We start from the raw sequence: 22840 nt of genomic DNA, 5'->3' as shown, positions 1-22840 counted from the left end.
ATTAGCAAGGGAGAAACAGAAGATAAATAGTACACAGGATTGTAGATATGGACTAGTAGAGATATGTTTGTCTTTTTGGCTTTTCCCGGTTAGGGGTCACCACAGCGGAACTCCGGTCAACTAATGCTCTGGTCCGCTAATGATTGGCAGTCGATTTTTATGGTGCTGAGTTGCCAGCCTGATGCCTAGCCTTCAGCGAAGGCACGCCCATTCACGCATGTCTTTCATAGGCCACTCGACCATGGGGAGGACATGCAGACTCCACACAGAAGGCACTCCAGCAGAGAATCGAACAGTAGAACCTCTTGCTGTGAGGTAACAACACTACTGCTGTACCACCGCGGATACATGGACTAGCAGAGATAGAACCTGTGTAATTTCAATAAAGGCTTTTAAAAGAAAATAAAGTAGAGGATTTAGCAGTTTAGAATGGCTAAAATCAATGGAGAAACTCTTAACAGGCGCTAAAAATAGGCGGGGATACAGTGTAATGAAAGATTCTTAAGCAGAGCAAGAAATGGGTGAATATAAAAGAAGATCAAATATAATAAAAATGATTTGCATAAAGGAAGAATGGAAGACAGCAAAGGAAATCACTAAAGGATTAAAGCAGGAAAACAGAGGAGCAGAGGACACTGCTGCACAGGTGGTTTATTTTTCCTGGAATGTTAAAAAGAAGGAAGAAAGAAGAATTATAAACTTTAAAGCTGTGATGCAGGAGAAGCAGAAATGACACATGCATTTTGGGAGAGCTAATGGACATGGAGGACATAGGATATAGCCTGGGATGTATGAGAAAAAAAGTAAAAGAAAAAATAAACAAAGTAGATATTTTGTCTAATGGACAAATAGGGAAGTGAAGACGGAAGGAATAATAAGCAAAAGATGTGAACAATAATTTCTTGAAGACATGTAAGATCTTATGTAAAAGGTCATAAGAAGGCCAAAATGTGCATGTCCACAGCTAGTGGTGTTTGGCTGAATCTGTCTATACAAACTTAAAAAGGAAAAAGGAAAAAAGTCATGGACATTCAGATGTCATATTGTTGAAACACTCGATGTTCTTAAGGGGTCATTTGCATATATCCCATGGGCCTTTATTATAGGTTTAAGGTGTCATACAGTGAAAACTTTACCTTGGCACCTCTCCATAAAAGCTAGAAACTCAAAGAGTCCATGGATATGCTCCAACATTCAAAAACGAATGATATACTTACATACATATATATATATATATATATATATATATATATATATATATATATATATATATATATATATATATATATGGATCTATCTTACTACGTCGACATGTCAAAACGCCGACAACAAAATCACCGACACCACATAACCGACATTTCACAAACACGAAACCTCACATGCCCGACACACCATAATCCCGACAAGCAACAAACAAAACAAATCCCGGTCCAAAAGCACACACACAACACAAGCACACCAAAATCCTTACAAACCAACACTAAACCTCACATACACAACTACCTACAACCTTAACCCAAACCCTAACCCTAAGGTCCGCCACTATCGCACACTCACCTAACCCGCCTAACCCTAACTCACTTAACCGCCCCTAACCCACAAACTATCACAGTCGACACTTACCTAGCCAGCCTAACCCTAACTCACTTAACCCGCCTAACCCACAAACTATCACAGTCGCACACTTACCTAGCCAGCCCTAACCCTAACTCACTTAACCCGCCTAACCCACAAACTATCACAGTCGCACACTTACCTAGCCCGCGCCCTAACCCTAACTCACTTAACCCGCCCCTAACCCACAAACTATCACAGTCGCACACTTACCTTACTCGCACCCTAACATCCGTCACTACCGCATACATACACAGCCTTTTCCCATGTCGATGTTCTCAGCGTCGGGGTTTTGATCCGTCGGTCTTCTCCGTTTTCGATCTTCTGGCGTCGGTATTCTCGCTGTCGGCGTTCTGACTTGTCGACGTAGTAAGATAGACCCATATATATATATATATATATCTATCTGGGTTACCCTTATATTATCGAACGTTCAGATGTTTGACAGTGATATGGTTGAGATCATATCATCGAACATTTGAATGTTTGACAATGTAAAGGTAAGATAACATGGATGAAACAAAATAAAAAACAGTGTCTGTAGCAAGCTGCCTGCACGCCCCACACCCCCTTACCAAAACATACCAACTCTGAGATTGCACTAAATTGCAGTTATGGCAAATGACTGAATGGGCATCTCCATACAGCACAGAATGGGAATATTTCCCATTAGTGCAATGTAGTGTGATCTTGGAGTTGGTATATTTAAGTAGAGATTGTGGGGAGTGTGCTATACACCTTTTATTTTGCTTATTTTTTTTTTTTGTTACATTTACATTGTTGAACATTTGAATGTTCGATGATATGGTTTCAGCCATATGACTTGTCGAACATTTGAACGTTCGATATACATATATATATATATATATATATATATATATATATATATATATATATATATATATATATATAAATAAATATATATATATATATATTATATATATTTATATATATATATACACACACACACACACACACACACACACACACACACACACACACACACACAGATTCACTTTATAATCTCGAAATACTGAAATATTGAATTTTAGTATTTCACGACTATAAAGCCGAACTTCCGAAATAGGGAACCCCATAACCGTGAATCTGGAAATGTCAAATTCGCGGTTGTGGTGGTGCACTATGTGACGTGGGATGTACTGGGTGCCTGATTTACAGTTTGGTATGTGGCTATGGTTGGAGATTAGGGTAAGTGAATATGTTTTTTAAGGGTTTTGGGTAGGGATTTGAGTATGTGTGAGTGTGTTCAGAAGTTTTAGGTGTGGGTTTGGGTAGGTAGGTAAGAGTATGAGTATGTAAGTGTTGAAAGCGGTGGTGTTTGTACATTTGTGATGTGTGTGTGAAAGGGGCCTGTAGAGTGTCTAGTCATGAATTTACTGTCTTTTTCTGTTTGGTGTGTCCTCGGAGTTAGTATATATAAGTAATGGGGGTGTGCGGAGTAGGGGGGCTGGACCCCCTGTTTATATGTAGGGTAGATTTATTTATTTGTATTGTGTTTGTGTGTGTGTGTTTTGTTTTTATTAATGTGGGGAGGACGGTGTATGTGTTGTGTGGTGTATGGTGTGTTTATGTTCGCTGTTTTGAATTTCACGGTTTTGGGGTTTCGGTGTATTGGTTTTTTGGCTTTATAGTCTTGAGATACTGAAATTCGATATTTTAGTATTTTGAGATTATAAAGTGAATCGATATATATATATATATATAAATACACACACACACACACACACACACACACACACACACACACACACACACACACACACACACACACACGCAGAAAGACTGAAAATAGTGGAAAATATCTCTTAACACAGCAATCTAGACAATCCAGGCAGTAATACAGCAATCTATGGAATAAGCAAATCATCACAAATAACATACAATCCTTTTTCCACATTTTACATAATAGTTATAGAAGTAACTCAACACAACACTGGAAATTTATGAATATACTTTTAAAGCCAGGAAAGAAAACTACTCCTAGCTCTTTCCTGACCAAGAATACATAAACAATGCTGATATCTGTAAGATACACTTTATAAAAAAACAGGAAATTCCCATCAACAAACACCTACATGTTTCAAGCTAACAAACTACCACACCTACATCCGTTAAATCCACAAACTTCCAGTTACCCTGTCATCATGTCTTTCAACCTGCAAACAACAGTCATTATGCAAATAAAAATGTTTTCTATTAACATTAAAAGCTATACTTCTTACTCAGCATCTAATTCCTCCTGAATATGTACAGCTTACTTCTAAATCTATAGACCACTCAATTGTTATACTTAGCAATAGCTCTATGTCTGAACAATATGTCCCAGTCGTATGGAAAAAAATCATACAAAACACTTTTACATAAAGGGGGCTCACACAACAGTCTTTCTAATTTCAGACCTATTGCCATCTTATCCCCTAATTCTACAATATTGGAGAAATGCATACAAAAACAACTATTGCATCACTTCTCTTCAAATAAACTACTACCCTCTACACAACACAGCTTTCTTTCAGGCCACATTACAGAACCTGACCTTTTATATTTCTTCAATATCATTAATCAAAGCAAAAATAAAAGGATCTCTAGTGCTTCCATCTTGATTTCTCTAAAGCCTTTGAAACCATATAACATGCTGTCTTACTCCAGAGACAAGCCTCAGTAGACCTCTACCCCACTACTCTAAAATGTTTTCAAAATTACCTTTCAAATCATTCCCAAGCAGCAAATGTTTTCAATCATACTCTAAATTTGAACAAAGAAATATTGGTATTCCTGAACAATCCATAATTAGCCATATCTTTTTTATATCCTTGTCAGTTGTATGCAGACCTTTGTTCCCCAGTCATATCTAGAACAATATGCTAAAGACGCCATTCATCTGCGCTGCCACCTCTCTCTCTACCAGCTTCAATAAAACCTCCAGGAGTACTTTAACCTGTTAGAACACTGGCTTATTAATTCTAATCTCCTGCTAAACACTAATTAAACAAAATAAATCTATTCAAACCAGGTATCATATTTATCAAATCCATAAATAACATAGCAATTGAACAAGATACACAAGCCAAATTACTTGGTGTTATTATCGACCGCAGATTAGTCTCTGATAAGCATGTTATTTCTGTCATCTCAAAACCCGATAAAAACTAGGCATGCTCTAGCTTTACAAATTTAGGTATTACTTCATAGAAACTTACAGGCTTAATATAGCTCAAGTAATACTTCTGCCAAAATTATAATATTCATCATCAATCCAAATCTTTTCAACATGAACTAGAACAATCCTAAAACAAAACTGCCAAATTTGCCTCCAGTACACTGTAACAGAGCCCCACCATTGTATAGCCTTACAAAAAATTAATTGGCATGAATTATGTAATTTTCCTGCTTACACCCAAATAAGGACCACCTGTAACATACTCCAAGCTAACTAAATGTTCAGCTATCAAATGTCATGGAACTACCTACCATCCAGAAACCTAAGAAAACAAACATGCAATCTCCTGTTAGTACACAAATCTAACAGTCACTATGGGAGCTCACTGTATTCATTCCATGCATCCAAATTCTGGAACACTCTACCAACAGACCTCAGAAATGAAACTTACCTACATAGGTTCATAGGTTCATAGGTTGGTACTAGGCTATCAGCCCTAGGGCCTATACAAGCCTAGCCATAACAATTCCCTGGCTATTTCTTCCCACATTATTTACTTTCCTGGACCCCTGTCTAGCAGGGCGACTGACGTGATCCCTGGGGTGAATTTCCTTTCTCCCATCCAGTCGTCAAGGTTCCTCTTGAAGAGGTCCAAAGAGGCACTCTGCTTAACATGTATGGGCAATCTATTCCAGAGTCTGGGGAGTCTCTGGGTCAGGAACCTATCCCTCCAGCATGTTTTGTTTATTGTGATGACAAGGTTTAGATCCCTGGAGCGTGTAGCTCTGAGGGATTGGGATTTCTTTAAGTGTAGCGTGTCCAACAGCTCTGGGTTTGACATGGCCTTGTATGTTAAGCAGAGATCGCCTCTGAGTAGACGATATGTGACAGTATAGCTGGAGTTTTTTAAGGCGGTCAGCGTAGGGCATCTGCTTTAGGCCTGTGATTCTTTTAGTGAGGTATTTCTGAGGCCTTTCCAGTTGTTGCAGATGTCTTGAGAGGTACATACCAAATGGGGGTCTAATGAGGGATGAGTACAGTGGGACAATGACCTCCTTTTTTCTGGATGAAAAGCCCTTCGTGATGAGGTGTGCCACATAGAAGGATATCTTGACTGTTGTGGCGATGTGGTTATCGAAGGTGAGACCACTGTCCACCTGTGTCCCTAAGTCTCTTATCACACTTTCTGTGTTTAGTGTACTGCCACCTATATGGTAATTCATGGATACATGTTTTTTCCAAAGGGGATAACAATACATTTCTTGGCATTGAGCTTGAGCCCATGGCTCTGGCACCAAGCATCTGTTTCTGCAAGGCCCTTTTGTAGAGTATCCACATCATTTGGGGATTCAATAATGGCTCCCAGTTTGCAGTCATCTGCAAACTTTGTTAGCCAGAGTCCCGTAGTGTTGACCTGTACTTCAGAGAAGTAGATGCCAAACAAGAGTGGCCCCAGGACTGAACCCTGAGGTACTCCACTTGTGACTTGTCTGGAGCTGGATTTGGAGTCGGCTACTTTTACAGTGTGGGTTCTATCAGTAAGCCATTTAGCAACCCATTGGGTGACATAGGGATTAATGCCCAACTTAGTAAGTTTATCTATGATTCCAGAGTGGGGGATGGTGTCAAAGGCCTTGGCAAGGTCTAGATAGGCTGTGTGGACCACCTTACCCTTGTCCATGGCTCTGGAGACTGATTCAAAGAAGTCAATCAGGTTCAGGAGACAAGATCGGCCCTTCACAAACCCAAACTGGGTGGGGTCCAGCATTTGAAGGTTACACAATTCCAGAACTAGCTAAACACTTACCTGACCTCACAGTGGCTCTGCTGCTGAACTAAACCCATGTCTATGTCTTCATTCTCCCTTAACTCAAACAGTCCCCTTCACATGGTCGACATTTCAGAATGTTGAAGACCATATGGCAGAGACCATATGATCAACATTCAAAATGTCGACCATCTCCATACAGTGCGGAATGGAAAGATTTCCATCTTCCACACTGTAGTGCAATCTTGGAGTTAGTATATTTACATTATGGGAGGGTGTGGGGGGCAGAGCCCTCCATGGGGGGGGTGCATGGGAACAGAGCCCCCCCCTGCTAACAGTGTGAAGGTAAGTTGTTGTGTTTTTTTTTTTTTTTATTACATCATCGGCATTTTGAATGTCGATCATATGGTCTCGGTCATATGGTCTTCGACATTCTGAAATGTCGACCATGTATAGTAGACCCAACTCAAACTAGTTTTTACAAAATGTAATTTACATTCTCAATTAATATATCCCTTATTTTTCCTCCACAAGTCCTTGCTACCCATGTCACCATAGTGCTACTCATCTTCCACATTATTGCATGTTTCTGTCCTTGCTTTATTTTTCATCTTATACCGCTTTATAGCTAATCTTATAGAAGGTTATTATGTCTGATGTTTATTCTTCACAAAACACATTAACTTGTAGTTTCTTCACAAATGAGTCAAACAAAATGTTTATAATATGTTCATGTCAAAAGAAAAATGAAGAATAGATGCATGATTATGCAAAATATAGTTTCATATACATAGTAGCTTTATATTTCAAGTGTCTTACAATTGCATTCTCTCTGTTTTGTACTGACAGATAGTTGAAGGCAAAGCGCTGAAGGAGTTAAGAGATGCTATGCAATGTTTTGTTTGAAAACTAGTGAATTGTGTCAGGTATCTGTGGAAACCAGAATAATCAACAATATGCTCTGGCCTTCTTAGGTTGGGGGAAGAGTCTTTGCAAAGAAGTCTGGGAGATGGTGTGTACTGGTACTGAATGTTATAAAACTGAAAGATAAATTCTCAGACCAGGTGGTCTTTGTTTTAAAATGTATATTTTTGAAGTGTTCACATGAAGCTTTAAGCTAGGATCACGAGGACACTAGATATTTAAAAATGTTATGTTTTGTTAAAAGCTATGTAATGTTAGAGTTTTGCATGCATGAAATTGATAAGAAAAGGTATAAAATTGAAGGTTTTCTTTACTCTTTGAGACTGCTCTGAAGATTTAAGTAGGCAGTCTCCCAGCCCTGTTTATGGAATAAACAAGTGCTTTGCACATCCTGAATCATTATTCTTGACTAAGACTAAAAGGTAAAACTCTTTATTATTTATTTGTGAATTTTAACACTAACATAACACCCCCTTACTCCCTAACTCTCTCTAACTATACCTCTATCTAGGCATATCTAGACCATGCAAGGGCATTCAACACCATTCCACATTCAGGTACTGTAGATAAACTCACCCATTTAAGTGTTAATTTCCTATGTAACTTATTGGATAGAAAAACTGGCTCACGTTTAGAATACAGAAAGTTGGGCTGGTCAGATGTACCTCCTCCAAAAGTCTTGTCACTAGTGGTGTACCCCAGGGTTCAGTTCTTGGGTCATACCTTTTTGGTATTTACTTATTAGAGATCAGAGCTAATGTTAAGGATTTGTGATGAGCCAAGTCTGCAGATGACTGCAAACTTGGTTTCATCATAAACTGCCCAGAGGACACCAAAATCCTCTAAGAGAGCCTGTAACAAACAGCTGGTGTCAAAACCACGGACTAAAACTAAATGCCAATAAGAGTATAACTGTATCCTTTGACAACTGTGACTCATCTTGTAACTATCACATTGACACCCCCGAACCTATACCAACAATGAACTGTCCTATGATCACCATGTATCCACTGTTGTAAGGAAATCCTTGTTCATTGCTTAGCTTGTATCTGAAGGTATAGCGTCCTAATACAAGGTGTAATCATTCCACTGTAATCACACTTATTAGGTTGACCACTGAGTTTAATATCCCTTTCAGTATGTACCTGTCCAAACACTTGCCACAACAGAGTGACCACAGTGTTTTCCCACTAAAAAATCAAGGGTCTTAATTGTAAAAGCTATGCAGACAATCTCAAAGCCTGTCCCTTTTCTCAGTATCATACAAGCTACTGAGAGGTGAAATGTGCTATACACATAGAGTTTCAACAGACTCTATTTTTTCAGACCTATTACACATTTACAAGTCCAGCAGAGTCATGAACAACTTCTCAATGGAGCTCAATTTCTTTTCCAAAATAAATAGAACACAGGTATGTATCACAGATAAAACAACTTCTATAGAACTGTTTTCCTCTCCACATAAAGCAAAGTACTAAAGTTAATCGATTCAAATGTAATTTGGACAAATGGATTGGAAATTAATCACTAGTCCCTCACAATAAGGGAAACATAAATGTTCCAACCACAACCATGGGAATATAGGGCTGAGCTTCTTAAGATCTTCACAGGTCAATAGCTTAGTAAGTACCAAGAAGCTTTGAACTTACATATATTCCCTTCATTTATATTCATATTCATGCCTATTTTTTTTTTTTTTACATTTGGGTAAACATTGCCTATTGTATTAATCCTGTGTTTGTTAAACCTGCTCTAGTTTGTAACCTTTTGTTCTATACTGAGTAGATTTTCCCCAAGCCACTGTTGAAAATGGGCTTTTAGCTTATTTGGACCATGCCAGTGAACAAATGAAGTAAATAAATATATATAAATAAATAAATAAATAAATAAATAAATAAATAAATAAAATGCCTTTGTGGAGTTGTACATAGGGGTAAATGGTTTTTTCAGGCAGGATGGTGATAGAAAGATGCATGAAGAAAGAGTGTCTGCTATCAACATTGCTGTTTATATTGGTTATCAAAATCTGGAAAGATTGGTGAATATGAAGCTCTGAACAAAAGAATCTAAAATATAGTTTTCACATGTGCATATGAGCACATATTGTTGTTAATGGTTGGGTGAATGCAGCTTCCAGGGATGCTGGAAATCTATAAGGGATTGGGGAATGAGTCTTGGATGGAATTTCATTTAGAAAAGTTGGTTGCTATGATTGTTGTGTGGGGTCGTGGAGATGTATGGATGGATACTTCATTAAGAAGTGGCAAAATATCTGGTGTTAAACGTACTCCCATACTGCTGGAGATGAAAGATAAAAATTCAAGAAGGGGCACTGGGGAAGTGAAGAAAATGTAGAGAGGTGGAGTGGAAGCATAAGCTCACTTTTGGGGCGATTTGTTTGTAATGGAAGTGTTGCATCGGCTATACATGGTGAGGCATCTGTCACTTTAACCAAGGATGTGAGAATTAGGGAGATGCAGACAGTATTTGAGAAGTATGTATGGAAAGCAAAAGGAAAGATGGGAAGAGAGGAAAGATTTACAACAGGGACGGGAAGGGAGTTGGAATATGCTGGATTTACAGCTGTATGTAGTAGCAGCAAATTTAAGTCTTTTAGTGGACAGATTTAAGAGGAGGGTGGGGTAAGGGAGATCATACCTTTCAACTATCCATAATTTTTGTAGAATATCCCCGATTTTGCTTCATATTTTTGCATTGTCTCTCATAAAATCATTGATGCTCTGCTTAAAATTTGAGAATTACAGTCAGTTAATAATGACACCGATTGGAGTTTCAAGTTTCTTTTTATTGTCAGAAAATGCATGTTGCTGCAAAACCTATTGTTTTTTTTACTTTTTAAGTGAATTATAGTATTATTTAAAAGTTGTCCTTGACTTTGGCCTTTACCACCCCCCCAATTACTTTGGTTTGTTCAGAAATTTTAAGCAAAGAAGCTGAGAGGTATGCAATGGGGGTACAAAATGGTGAAAATTTATTGTTCAGAAAATGCACGTTGCTGTAAAACTTATTGTTCTGCTAAGTTTTTTAAGTGCATTATAGTATTATTTAAAAGTTGTTCTTGACTTTGTCCCTTACACCCACCAGCAATTACTTTGCTTGCTCAGAAATGTTAAGAAAAGAAGTTGAGAGGTATGCAATGGGGGTACAAAAGATGAAGTAAGGTGTTGATGGCAGGACCTGTATATGACGAGAGTGATGAACGATAAACTGGAATGGGTAAAGAAAAAGCATGTGTTTTGGATGGAAATTGGAGAAGAAATATCTAGGGAAATGCATGTGGAAATGTGTGAAGAAAATAAAGCAAACGGGTAAGGAAGAGACGTCACTGGGACAGAAGATGAGAATTTCAAGACATTTGAGAAAGTGAGGGGACATTTGGGGTACTGACTAAACTGGAATTGTTTTTATATGAAATACTAAAGAGAAAGATTAAGACAAGATGTGAAAGTCAGAAGTGAAAGTGAGTCCAAGAAGGGCTAAAGCACAAATGAGTAGCATCGTAGATGGACCAGAAGAAGAATAGAATTTGGTCATATTTATAGGGAGTTGTGGAACAGAGAGAGTGAGAGAGAGAGAGAGTCAGATGAAAGAGGGAAGACTGAGCCGAGGAAGAGCTGAAGGAAGACAGGGGAAGGACTCAAGGTGAAATACGGCAGGGGTCACACCAGATATACATATAATGAAACTGATTCAGTCAAATAGTGTTCCAGTATTTTTTCTATTTCTTTTTGCCCCTGTGCCTGTAAACCATTAAGCCATCCCTTGATCGTGCTTTGTCCATTCATATGAGGGACATTTTCCTCAGTACCATATGGAGATGAGAAACAACCATGATGAAGGTGGCCTGTGTCTTCCCTGGCATCCCAGCAACTCAGGGTACATATTATGGTCCTAACCTCACCACTGGTGGTGACATGAGCTCCAGCAACCTGGCAGGGGCTGCCGATGACTGTCAGTGTCACTGATGCATGCTCTTTCACATCAGCAGCAAGAGGTACCATCAATATCTTGGGCATCTACAGATAGGGTTACCACATGTCCCCATTCATACAGGGCATGCCCTATTTTAGCAGTTGCATCCTGTAAAAAAACTTGAAAAAATTACAAATGTCCAGATATTTTAGAAAAAAATACATTCCATAAGATTCCTTTAATAGTTGTATAAAGAAATTATTTTGTAACTGAAACATCTTAGTAAGACAGGACACAGTACAGACATCTAAAATTCTACAAGACTAATATTTTATTTATGGAAAAAGGTCCTATCCCTTGCACTGGATTGAGGCATGGCATGTCTTGCAGAAGTTCAGGTTTCCATTAAAAAAGTCCCACTTTGGGCATCTCTAAAGGTGACAATCCTTTCTAAAGTCCACGGTCTTCCTGCACTGGTTTACTGTTACAGTGAAGACTCTGCATACCTCAGAGCTTTAGTGAGAGAGCTGGCAGCCACCTCCCTCCTTCCCCCTACCCAGGAAGGATATGCCCACCCTTTGCTGCTAATCCCATCAGACAGCTCAGCTGCTACTTGATCTCTAATCACTTGGGCTGTACAAACAGTTCTACCAGTCATTGCATGGAACTGGCTCACTTTGACCCAGTATCTTACAATGACATTCACTTCTTACACTACTAGGACATCACCCTGGAAGTGCAGGATGAAAGGGAATGTGTAGAAGGTGTGGAGAATACATGGATCATCTGCATATTTAATGCTAACATAGTGAATGTGATTGGGTGGGACTTGGTGTCAGGAGGACAGCCGCAGGCTTGTATATGAAACAGACATAGTAGGACTGCTAGGCTGATCTACTTCAAACTGAAAGTAGAAAGCAGGTGTGGAAAGAATGGTGCAACGTGGACATTTAGAGAATGTTTGTTGAGAGTGTTGTTTAGGCAGAAGGGGTGGGGAAAGTACTGGGGCTGAAAGCATCCTGGAGAAGTAGGATAACTAGGAAGGGGCAGAAGTCCATAGGGGAGGTGGAGATAAGAATATCAAGTGAGGAAGTGAGATAAATGTCCTAGCAAGATTCACAGGGGAATGTTTGTCCTGGTCTACTTAGGTGTCTAGTAGGGTAGACAGTTCATGGGGTGGAAGGGAGATAGAATTAATAGATAAACACCAAATACAAACTCAATAAAAATGCCATGGGAAAAGGGGAATTGAATAAGCAAATATAATGTACTTTGCAAATGTTGATGTAAGCAGAACATTTCAGTAAAAATATTTAGTGCAATAACATTTTCTTGGGTTCCTACAAGGAATCAAAATGTAGAGAAAGATAATACCCATAACAAAAGCTGCAGAAATAAATGATTTTCAGATGGGAAAAGAAGTCTCTTTGATGAAGAAAACTTCAACGTAGTCTACAAGTGATTTGTTCTTGCAACATGTTAGAACTGAGATGACAATCCTAAAGCATGTGCAAGTTTTACTAAAGTAAGAAATAGAATTAAAAACAAAGAGTTTGAGAAAGGATACGAAACTGCTTGGTCTGCCTATGTCCACTTTCATCACATACAGAATAACCTACAGATTTTAGTCATATCTCTCAAATGCCCAGATTTTTGCCTCATAGTTTTGGTCTGTTTCTCATAAAATTGTGTTTTTTCTCATAAATAATTGGAAAATCATTGAGGGCTAAAGTCAGAAAATAATGACAGACATTTGACTTTTGACTTCATATCCTTCAGAAAATTCATACTAATGCAAAATATGTTGCACTGTCAACTTCACCTGTCCGCTCATGATTGGCAGTAGAGTTTTTTATGGTGTTGAGTTGCTAGCCTGGCGCCATACCTTCCACAGAAGGCACACACATGCATGCACTCATGCCTAGGGCCAATTTAGAGTATCCAATCCACCTACAGCATGTTTTTGGGATGTGAGAGGAAACTGGAGCACCCGGAGTAAACCTGCTTGCAGACTCCACACAGAAGGCATCCCAGCCGAGGATTGAACCAGTGAACCTCTTGTTGTGACGTGGCAACGCTAACCGCTGCACCACTGCGGTCACCCCTAAATACAGGTTATTACTAATCTGTAGTATTATTCAAGCCATTATAATCAATAGGTACATTTTAAGGTGTCTACACTTTATTGTAAAAAACAAAGCAGAAAAAAATACATAGTTTATTTTGCAGCAGGCAATTAACAGACAGACCAAAGTGACAGTTGAGTTGCTCAAACAGTATTCCATGGATAAAATCAATCAGGTGCCTAATAAAACTAACTGTTGATTAAGAAAATCCAAAATAAATCCTTGAAAATAGACTGGCTGTTACAAACACTAATCCATAATTCACTGGGCCCAAATTACAGCTGTTGTTCTATCCAAATATGTAAAGCACACAATAATCCAACTCTGCAGTATAAAATATTTCAGGATTAGACATACCTCTTATTCTCCAGACATTACAAATCTGGACACAAGCTTTTGAATAGTAGGTTTTCCCAGTCAAAATCTGGACAGCTTAGCATGAAATTTGAATATGAAAGTATAACCACCCTGACTTACAATAGAATTGTGAGATACCATCGCTCAGAAACAGAAGCTTAAAAGCTTAAAAAAAAAGATAAGTAACAAAAAGATGGCACAGTACAGTGGTGTAGCAGTTAGTGTTGTCACCTCACAGCAACAGGTTCTCTGGTTTGATTATCGGCTGAGTTGCCTTCTGTGCAGAGTATGCATGTTCTCCCTGCATCTGTGTGGGTTTCCTCTGGGTGCTCCAGTTTCCTCCCACATTCCAAAGACATAAAGTAGGTAGACTGGACACTATAAATTGGCCCTAGGTGTAAGTGTGTGCATGTATATGTGTGTGGTGCACCCTCTGAGGAGGGTTGGGCCTTGGGCTAGCAACCTGAGCTTTTAAAACCTACAACTGTTACAGAAACAACAAACGCTGAAAGTTGCATGTTGCCCAATGTACCACATGGTGCATAAACAGGAGAAAGAGAGAGAGAGAGAAAGCGAGAGAGAGAGAGAGAGACAAAAAGATGCAAAATATAAACAGACTAATGTTTTACTAACCTCTAACTATTACTGACTATAGTAAAAAGTACATACACATATATGTTATACATATATAGAGACACGGTTTCACTTTACAGGCTCGAAATACTGAAATCTCAAATTTCAGTATCTCGAGACCAGAAGAGCGAAAGTGCATTTGCCTGAAACTCCATATTGTCGAATGTTATTTTGCCAAATCAGTAGTAGGTGTGGTGTGTGCCATTTTTTCTGTATGCTGTCAATTTAAGGTAAGTGGTGTTTGGGTAGAAAAGATGGTGGCTGATTTGTGGTTATGTCTGGAGGGTCAGGTAAGTTTGCAAGTTTTAGGGTTTTGTGTAGGAGTATGGTTTGGTGTAAGGTTTTGGGAAGTTTTAGAAGTTGGTTAGGGTAGGTGTGTGTGTGTGTGTGTGTGTGTGTGTGTGTGTGTGTGTGTGTGTGTGTGTGTGTGTACATGTAAGTGTTGAAATCGGTGTATTTTTTTCTGTGTGTGTTATGTGTGTTTTTTGTAAGATAGGTATAGTAGTGTGCAATGGGAGAGTAGGGCGGCTTACATTGGGTTTGTTTGTTTTTTCGTGTTAGTGCGACCTCGGAGGCTTGCCTCCCTGCTTATAGTTATGGTAGTGGTGTGTGTGTTTTTTTTTTTGTTATTTTAGTGTGTTTATGTCGGGGGAGGGTTGGGTATTGGTTTTGGATTGTTATTTTCGATGTTATGGGTGTCAATTTTTGGGGTTTTTGTGTTTTTTGCAGTGCCTGTGTTTTGGTCTCAAGATACTGAAATTCGAGATTTCAGTATCTCAAGCTTGTAAAATGAATCCAAAGACACACACACACACACACACACACACACACACACACACACACACACACACACACACACACACATACATGTAACTCTATCTCACAACTACAGCACTGGTATGTTAAGTAAAAGAATGAAATTTAACACATCAGAAAAATCAAGGAGGCAGGAAATTTACTGGAAATTGGAGGGAGAGAGACATTTGTAGGAGGAAATTCACAGCAATATTCTATATTATTACATACAGACATACCATACAAATATGGCAGGCAAAGGCACAGTCGATAGTGCCCTTCTAGCCTGCCAGTATATCATTTTAGTCATCCCACAATAATTGTCCTTGCTATTCTAACAAAAATTCTAAAATACTGCTTGTTTTAATATAATCTGGTAGCCTATTTCATGTATCTGATACTGTCTCAGAGAACCAATTAGTACAGATCTCATTCCTATATAATCTCTTACACATATCTCAAATTTAGTCAGTGTTTGCTAAACAGTAAATTTATGCTGCACAAGGGAACCATTTCTGATAGAAAAAAGTATATATTAAATACTATACATTTGTGTTACATTGCATGCATAGTCCATCCACCCATCCATTCATCCATGAACCCTTTTTCCCAATTTTGCACATGGGTTTGGGGTGTCATTTCAACAGTGGGAATCATCTACAGCCAAAGTTCAAACCAGCAGATGGCTAGCCCTGCCGTGGAAAATACCCTGCCTATTTCATATATACTTTTAAATGTGATGCACCCTTGGAAATTATTCAAAAAATGGGATCTCTATTTTTTGAACATCAGACTGTATAAGAGAGCACAGTTTTAAAAGTTAATGAAAGAGAAACAACATATTGCATAACTTTGAGGAATAAACTTATACTACCATTCTGAACTCCACAAACTCCAAATGTTAACGCTAGAGGCCGGATTCATTAATGCCTATACTATGCATTCACTAAGGGTACACCATTCTGAGTTAATAGACAATACTAGCATAACTCCCACCTTCTTCCTCCTAATTTTAGTTTTCCTAGTGATTTTCTTGCAACATTAAATATTTAGAGGGATTCGTAAAGGTTACTACAATGTGTAGACTATGTCTACAATTAGTCTAATCTTTCGGAGTACACAGATAGCATAAAAAATTTGGGAAGGATCTTCTTGAATACAGATTGTGTGCACATAGTGTGCACTTCATACAGGCGTTCATGAATCAAGCCCTTATGAAGCTGGTGGTTCATCATTAAACTAATGCTTTTTACCCAAATGATAACATTTTAGAATTAGAAAGTTGTGAAATTGTCAGTCCATTCCTGAAAGAAAGACATATTTGTAATCGACAAATAAAGACACTTTTAAAAATTCAAAAAAAAAAATACAGAATTTCAAAAAACATTATGCTACTGAATTCTAAATGTTGTAATTTCTCATAAGTGTCAGACAAAGACAAATTTAAAATGATCATTTAATGGGAAATGTTATAAAACTGTTAAGGCATAAAACATACTGAATGGTGCTGACCTACCCAGAAACTTCTAGAGTGTTGTGAATTAGCATTGATTTGGGGCAAAAAAGTGGCTCAAAATCTGACGTTCATGCACAAGAATCAGAAAGGTGGATGAAATACCAAAGAGATGCTTTAAAGTACTTAACACAGTTTTATACCAGTAAAGTAATCAGATATGATTAGAAAGGCAGCTAAGAATCTACCTATTTATGACAACACCATTTAAAGGATAAAAATATCACTTGGTATGTAGGACTTAAATGGCATACTGGGCAATGAAAAAAATCAAACTTGAGCTTGCTTTAGCTGGGTATTATACAGAGTGACTTGAAGATAACAAGCTGATCAAAGCACCAGAAAAGGATATTCAGTATTACTGACTATCATGTTAAGAAATTTCATTGATACAGACAAATACAAAATTTTCATCACATTCTTTTGAATACAAAGCATTATTGACTGACAAATGATTTGCAACCACCATTTTTTTTCTTAAATTTTCTTAAATTTGAACATATTAAAATGTGTACATGCGTATGTCATGCATAACTGATTCTTGAATCACCACATCCAATCAACAAGGAAATACATTTAATTTGTATTAGTACTACACAGCTACACATGCACATGCAAATGACATGCAGCATTACAAGGTAATTACAAGGAATCAGCTGCAATTCACCTTCTGTGAACCTTCTTTACCAAACTCTGTACCATGAGTCTCGAAATGCCCTGTCCAAGATACTTGGCTGTGTGATAAACATTGTGAACAGTGAAAAGGTTTCCATTATGCTCAAATGAAGGGAAAGGTGGAAAGAGAGGGGCAGATGGTGAAGGAGAAGGGGCTGGCTGAACTTGGGCCCTAGAGTGCAGACAGAGAAAACATGCATATTAATCATTGGTTGATTAAATCTTTTAGGCACTGATTCATTCATTTTAGTGATTCATTTCAATTTGTAACAACAAGGGTGCATTGATCTAACATAATTTGTTTTTAAATATGCCCTGCTGCAAACGTGCAGAGATTATGCAGACTGAACAATACAGTAGAAGAGCTGGGTTCAAATCCGATCTAAAGTACAAAATCAAACAACATATTACAAACACATGCAACTGATTATGATGCAAGCATCTACAAACACAAATTAAGGAGCTAAATTAAACTTACTACGGAAATAGGTTTGCTAGATTGGAATACAAAGCATATATGCAAATGGGAGTGAGGGTGAGGGAGGTGGAAAGAGGAATAATAGGGTGGATAAAAATAGATTAGCACTCTATTTCATTGAGGGACCACTCTTCAAAAGTCCCATTACCTCAAAAATTAGATAATGACAAATGGTACAGACTGACTACAAGAGTTCTTCTATAGCCATTATTGTACATTCTAACTTTCCATAAAACTCAACAAAAATAAAACCTGGACCAACCAATTTTTGGAATAACGAGATTTAAACATTATTATAGTAAACACACAAAATCTTGGCTTTATTATTTGTAATGTGTTCATGTTCTATATGAAATTATGAACAAAATAACTTTGATCTGCACAAATGAATTACAGTCAAAATAAAAAAGGAACAAATAACAATACTCCCAACAAACGAACATTGAAAGAACAAATAATACCCAAGATAAAAAGTATACACAATTCTTACTGTGAAATGTTGGTGCATTCTCCCTCTCGTGCCTCCATAGGTCACTATAGCAATGTCTGCACTGTTTCAAAAAGCAAATAATGCCAGGGACATGTCTATATTAGTTCACCGAAATGCCATTTCAGTGAATACCTAATCAGCAACACAAATTCAGTGAAAATCATTTCAGCGCTTCACTGAATTTACCAATGGCAAAGAAGTAGATGGCCAACTACACAACTCTGCCCTTTTGTCTACTGTAGTGTGATCTCGGAGTTGGTATATATATATATATATATATATATATATATATATATATATATAGTTAGGGCTGTGTGGGTTGCACAGCCCTACACATCGGGGGATGTGGGGGGCAATGCCCCCCCACTTGGGTGGGTTTGAATTGCTTAGATGTCAGTCCATTGTGCTGTAGGGCAAATATTTTCTTGCCCTTGGTAAATTCAGTGAATCCCTGAAAAGATTTTCACTGAATTTGTGTCACTGATTAGGTGTTCGCTGAAATGGCATTTTAGAGAACGACTATAGACCCCCAGGGATATTACTTGCTGCCCTGGTAAGCTGGCGTCAGGTGTCATCCTTACATGGTCAGCTGACATAATGGCCCAGCAGGTGCCCCTGACAGTCCCTTTCCAGAAGATACAAAAAGATCTTTGTTTTCTGTCAGTACCATGTAGAAACCTTGTTGAATATACCGCTTGAAAAACCCATGCCCAATCTCTTGGTCGTCATCAGCAGCAAAATGGTAGCTCATGTGCATGGCTGTATTGTAGGACATTATATGACACATATCACCAAGCATCAGTAGTGCACGGCTGTATTGTAGGACATTATATGACACATATCACTGAGCATTAGTAGTGCACAGCTGTATTGTTGGACTTTATGTGACACATATCACCAAGCATCAGTAGTGCACAGCTGCATTGTAGGACATTATATGACACATATCACTGAGCATTAGTAGTGCACGGCTGCATTGCAGGACATTATGTGACACATATCACCAAGCATCAGTAGTGCACGGCTGTATTGTTGGACTTTATGTGACACATATCACTGAGCATCAGTAGTGCACGGCTGTATTGTTGGACTTTATGTGACACATATCACTGAGCATCAGTAGTGCACGGCTGTATTGTAGGACATTATATGACACATATCACTGAGCATTAGTAGTGCACGGCTGCATTGCAGGACATTATGTGACACATATCACCAAGCATCAGTAGTGCACGGCTGTATTGTAGGACATTATATGACACATATCACCAAGCATCAGTAGTGCACGGCTGTATTGTAGGACATTATATGACACATATCACTGAGCATTAGTAGTGCACGGCTGCATTGCAGGACATGATGTGACACATATCACCAAGCATCAGTAGTGCACGGCTGTATTGCAGGACATTATGTGACACATATCACCAAGCATCAGTAGTGCACGGCTGTATTGTTGGACTTTATGTGACACATATCACTGAGCATCAGTAGTGCACGGCTGTATTGTAGGACATTATATGACACATATCACTGAGCATTAGTAGTGCACGGCTGCATTGCAGGACATTATGTGACACATATCACCAAGCATCAGTAGTGCACAGCTGCATTGTAGGACATTATGTGACACATATCACTGAGCATCAGTAGTGCACTACTGAAAGTATCACTATGACAGACTTATGGCACAACAGGATAGGCAGGGACATGCATGCTTGCTTTGCCTAGGAGTGATAGTGCAACGTGTTATGACACATTCAGAGATAATTGCACCAAGTTATCTCACTGACATAATTGGTCTATTATAAGGCCTGCTTTTGCATGATAAAAAGCAAAGTTGTCATTGAGGAAGACTAAATTTAGATGAGAAAGTCAGGAATATGATTTCAGTGGAGAAAACTTTGGACTCTGATCTAGGAATGAAAGAAATTAGATGCCTGGTACTGTACCTCTGCAATGTGCTTAGCACCCATGGTGTATGACAGTACCTGGAGCAGAGAGCTAACAGTCCGTTGGGTGTTGAAACATAACTCAGAGTCATCAGTGGTGACTGAGGAAGATCAAGGGCATAATAAGTGAATCTTCAACTCGGAGTCTGAAGGGAGTGGCATACTGTGGCCTATATGTCCTGAGTACAAGTCATGCTTCAATGGGAAACAATGGTCCCTCTACATCAATCTAGGTACCTCTATGTCCATAAAGGGAGAGAGAGGCACAGGATATGAATGGCATGGCACTATTGGATGTCAGGAAAGTATTTCAGTAAGGTGACCCATGATAATATGGCCAATGCTGCTGTCAGCATGGGCAGGGTGGTAATGGTTCCAGCTTGACTGCATACTGGTATGTGGTCATCAAATGGAGGGGTGAGGGTAGTGCTGAGTCATAGGAGGTGCTGCACACACTGACTGGCATGTGTAACCTCTAGCTTGACTTATCTTGTTATGGACTCAAGAGAGCAGCAATGGTTGGAAAGCTTTACAGAAAGGAGGGAGTGGTGTCACATGCTCTATTCAGACATGACATGTGCATCCAGGACAAAAAGAAAATTTATAAAGAATTTGGAGACCAGGAATGACATGAAGTAGTACATTACATCATTGCTATAGGTGGCCATAACAGGACATTAGCACAGGCGTGTCACAGGGTCACTAAAGGGATATTGGAAGTCAAGACCAATGTACAAGATATCATCAGGGTCAGATCCACTACAGGAGGTGGGCCACCAACACAGAAGTGGAATGGTTCTTAGTAACCTTGTCTAGGATGGGTGAGCAAACCTTCATCATTCCTGGCAGTGGTTTGGATATGGGAGCTGGACTGGTGAAGACTGCTTGAGTGTCTGTAGAGGATGCACCAGGTTAGTAACAGGAAATACCATTTCTTGTGATACAGTAACCTGTAAGTGAGAAGGCATTAATCAGCACTTCACCTCTGCATATCTAGACTGATCTCTTTGATTCAAATTTAAATTAATTTTAATTATATTAGCTAAATGGATATAAACAATCTGCAGTCAACATGTAGCAAATAAATGCATCTTTAAGATTAGCATAACAAGTGATCCTTATCTTGCTTTTGAACAGGCATGGTTAAATAATATTTCCATAATGTGTACTCCCAAGGATTATGAGTATCAGTTAAGCATCTCTGTAAAATAATGATAATAATTTATTCAATTCAGGTAAAATACCACCAAGACTTATTAAATTAGTTATTTTCTAATTTGCTGTACAACTTTATACCTCCTTATTTGTTTCTTTAAAATTATTTCCACTTATTTCAGTCTGATTTGTAATCATTAAGAAAAGACTCAAACAAATGTACATTTTTTTCTTCTTTATTAGACTGATATATATTCTGAAAGTGTTTTTAAAACTGAGTGATCTCACATTTATACTCAATTTAGTTTTGTTGTTACTACTAATTCTAATATCTTGTATGATTTGTGTGTGTGTGTGTGTGTGTGTGTGTGTGTGTGTGTGTGTGTGTGTGTGTATTTATGTTTAAGATAAACCTTAATGTCTAGCCAATATGTGCAATACCTGCAAAAGTTTATGATTTTCCCAAACTTATACCAGTTTTACTATTTAGGATTCAATGGTAGGTATGTTCAAGTAAATAAGTATATCTAAATCAAATCCTTTCACCTTTTAGAACTCTCATATTGACTATCACTGAGATTTTCTTGAATTTATTAAGCCAGTAATTGGTGTTTATTCCAGCTCTCTTCAGAAGGGATTTGTCCCTCAAATATAAAAATCTACTATATTAATTATTTTGTTTAAGGGGGTAATAACCTTATTGTGGAAAGACTATCACACCATCAATTGGGAAATGCTTTCAAAGAGCAGTATACTCTCTAATATCTGAGAAGTTACATTTAAAATCAGATATCCTTAAGAATGCATTTTCTCAAAGATATCACATTTAACTAATCTGTTAAGTTTCCATCAGAATATATAGGAAACTATGAATTTGGGTTTGTCAGCTGAAGTGTATTTAAATCTTGCAAAAATGTTTGATTCTATGCCTCACTGAGATTATCACCATTATGTATAAATTTAAAATGAATCAGTACATTTTCAAAGTCTGACCAACAGTACTTTTAAAATTAAAACTGAGGATATTACATCCAAGGATATGCTGCCCATGATGGGTGTTGCCCAGTGGTATGTTCTTGGTATGACACTGTTCAACATGTTTTTGTTTGACATTTCTTTCAAAAAATAGAATATTGGTCAGTAACTAACATTGTTTGGCTTATTAATTCATAAAATTATCAAGCTATATGACAGAGTTATTTAGATACTTTGGATGTATGGTCAACAAATAAAAACATGGACTTCA

At 38.1% G+C, this 22840-nt stretch overlaps 1 protein-coding gene across 4 annotated transcripts in view; it reads right to left on the bottom strand.

Annotated features, from left to right (window-relative positions):
• The window catches only part of LOC122790041 (mitochondrial fission factor-like), a 323878-nt gene that overhangs the window by 146648 nt on the left and 154390 nt on the right, over nt 1-22840 (bottom strand). For 2 of the 4 annotated variants that reach the window (XM_044057597.1, XM_044057599.1), the window contains exon 5: nt 17512-17691. The exons of the other annotated variants lie outside the window; for them this stretch is intronic. In XM_044057597.1, the coding sequence (XP_043913532.1) occupies nt 17512-17691 (180 nt within the window). The remainder of the gene's footprint in view (nt 1-17511; nt 17692-22840) is intronic. 4 annotated transcript variants of the gene reach the window in all.

The sequence above is a fragment of the Protopterus annectens genome, chromosome 15.part0 (genome assembly GCF_019279795.1).
Source record: "Protopterus annectens isolate FY-2018-M chromosome 15.part0, PAN1.0, whole genome shotgun sequence".
Lineage (NCBI taxonomy): Eukaryota > Metazoa > Chordata > Ceratodontiformes > Protopteridae > Protopterus > Protopterus annectens.
The sequence above is the reverse complement of the archived record's forward strand: the minus strand, read 5'-3'. Positions and strand labels throughout refer to the sequence as shown.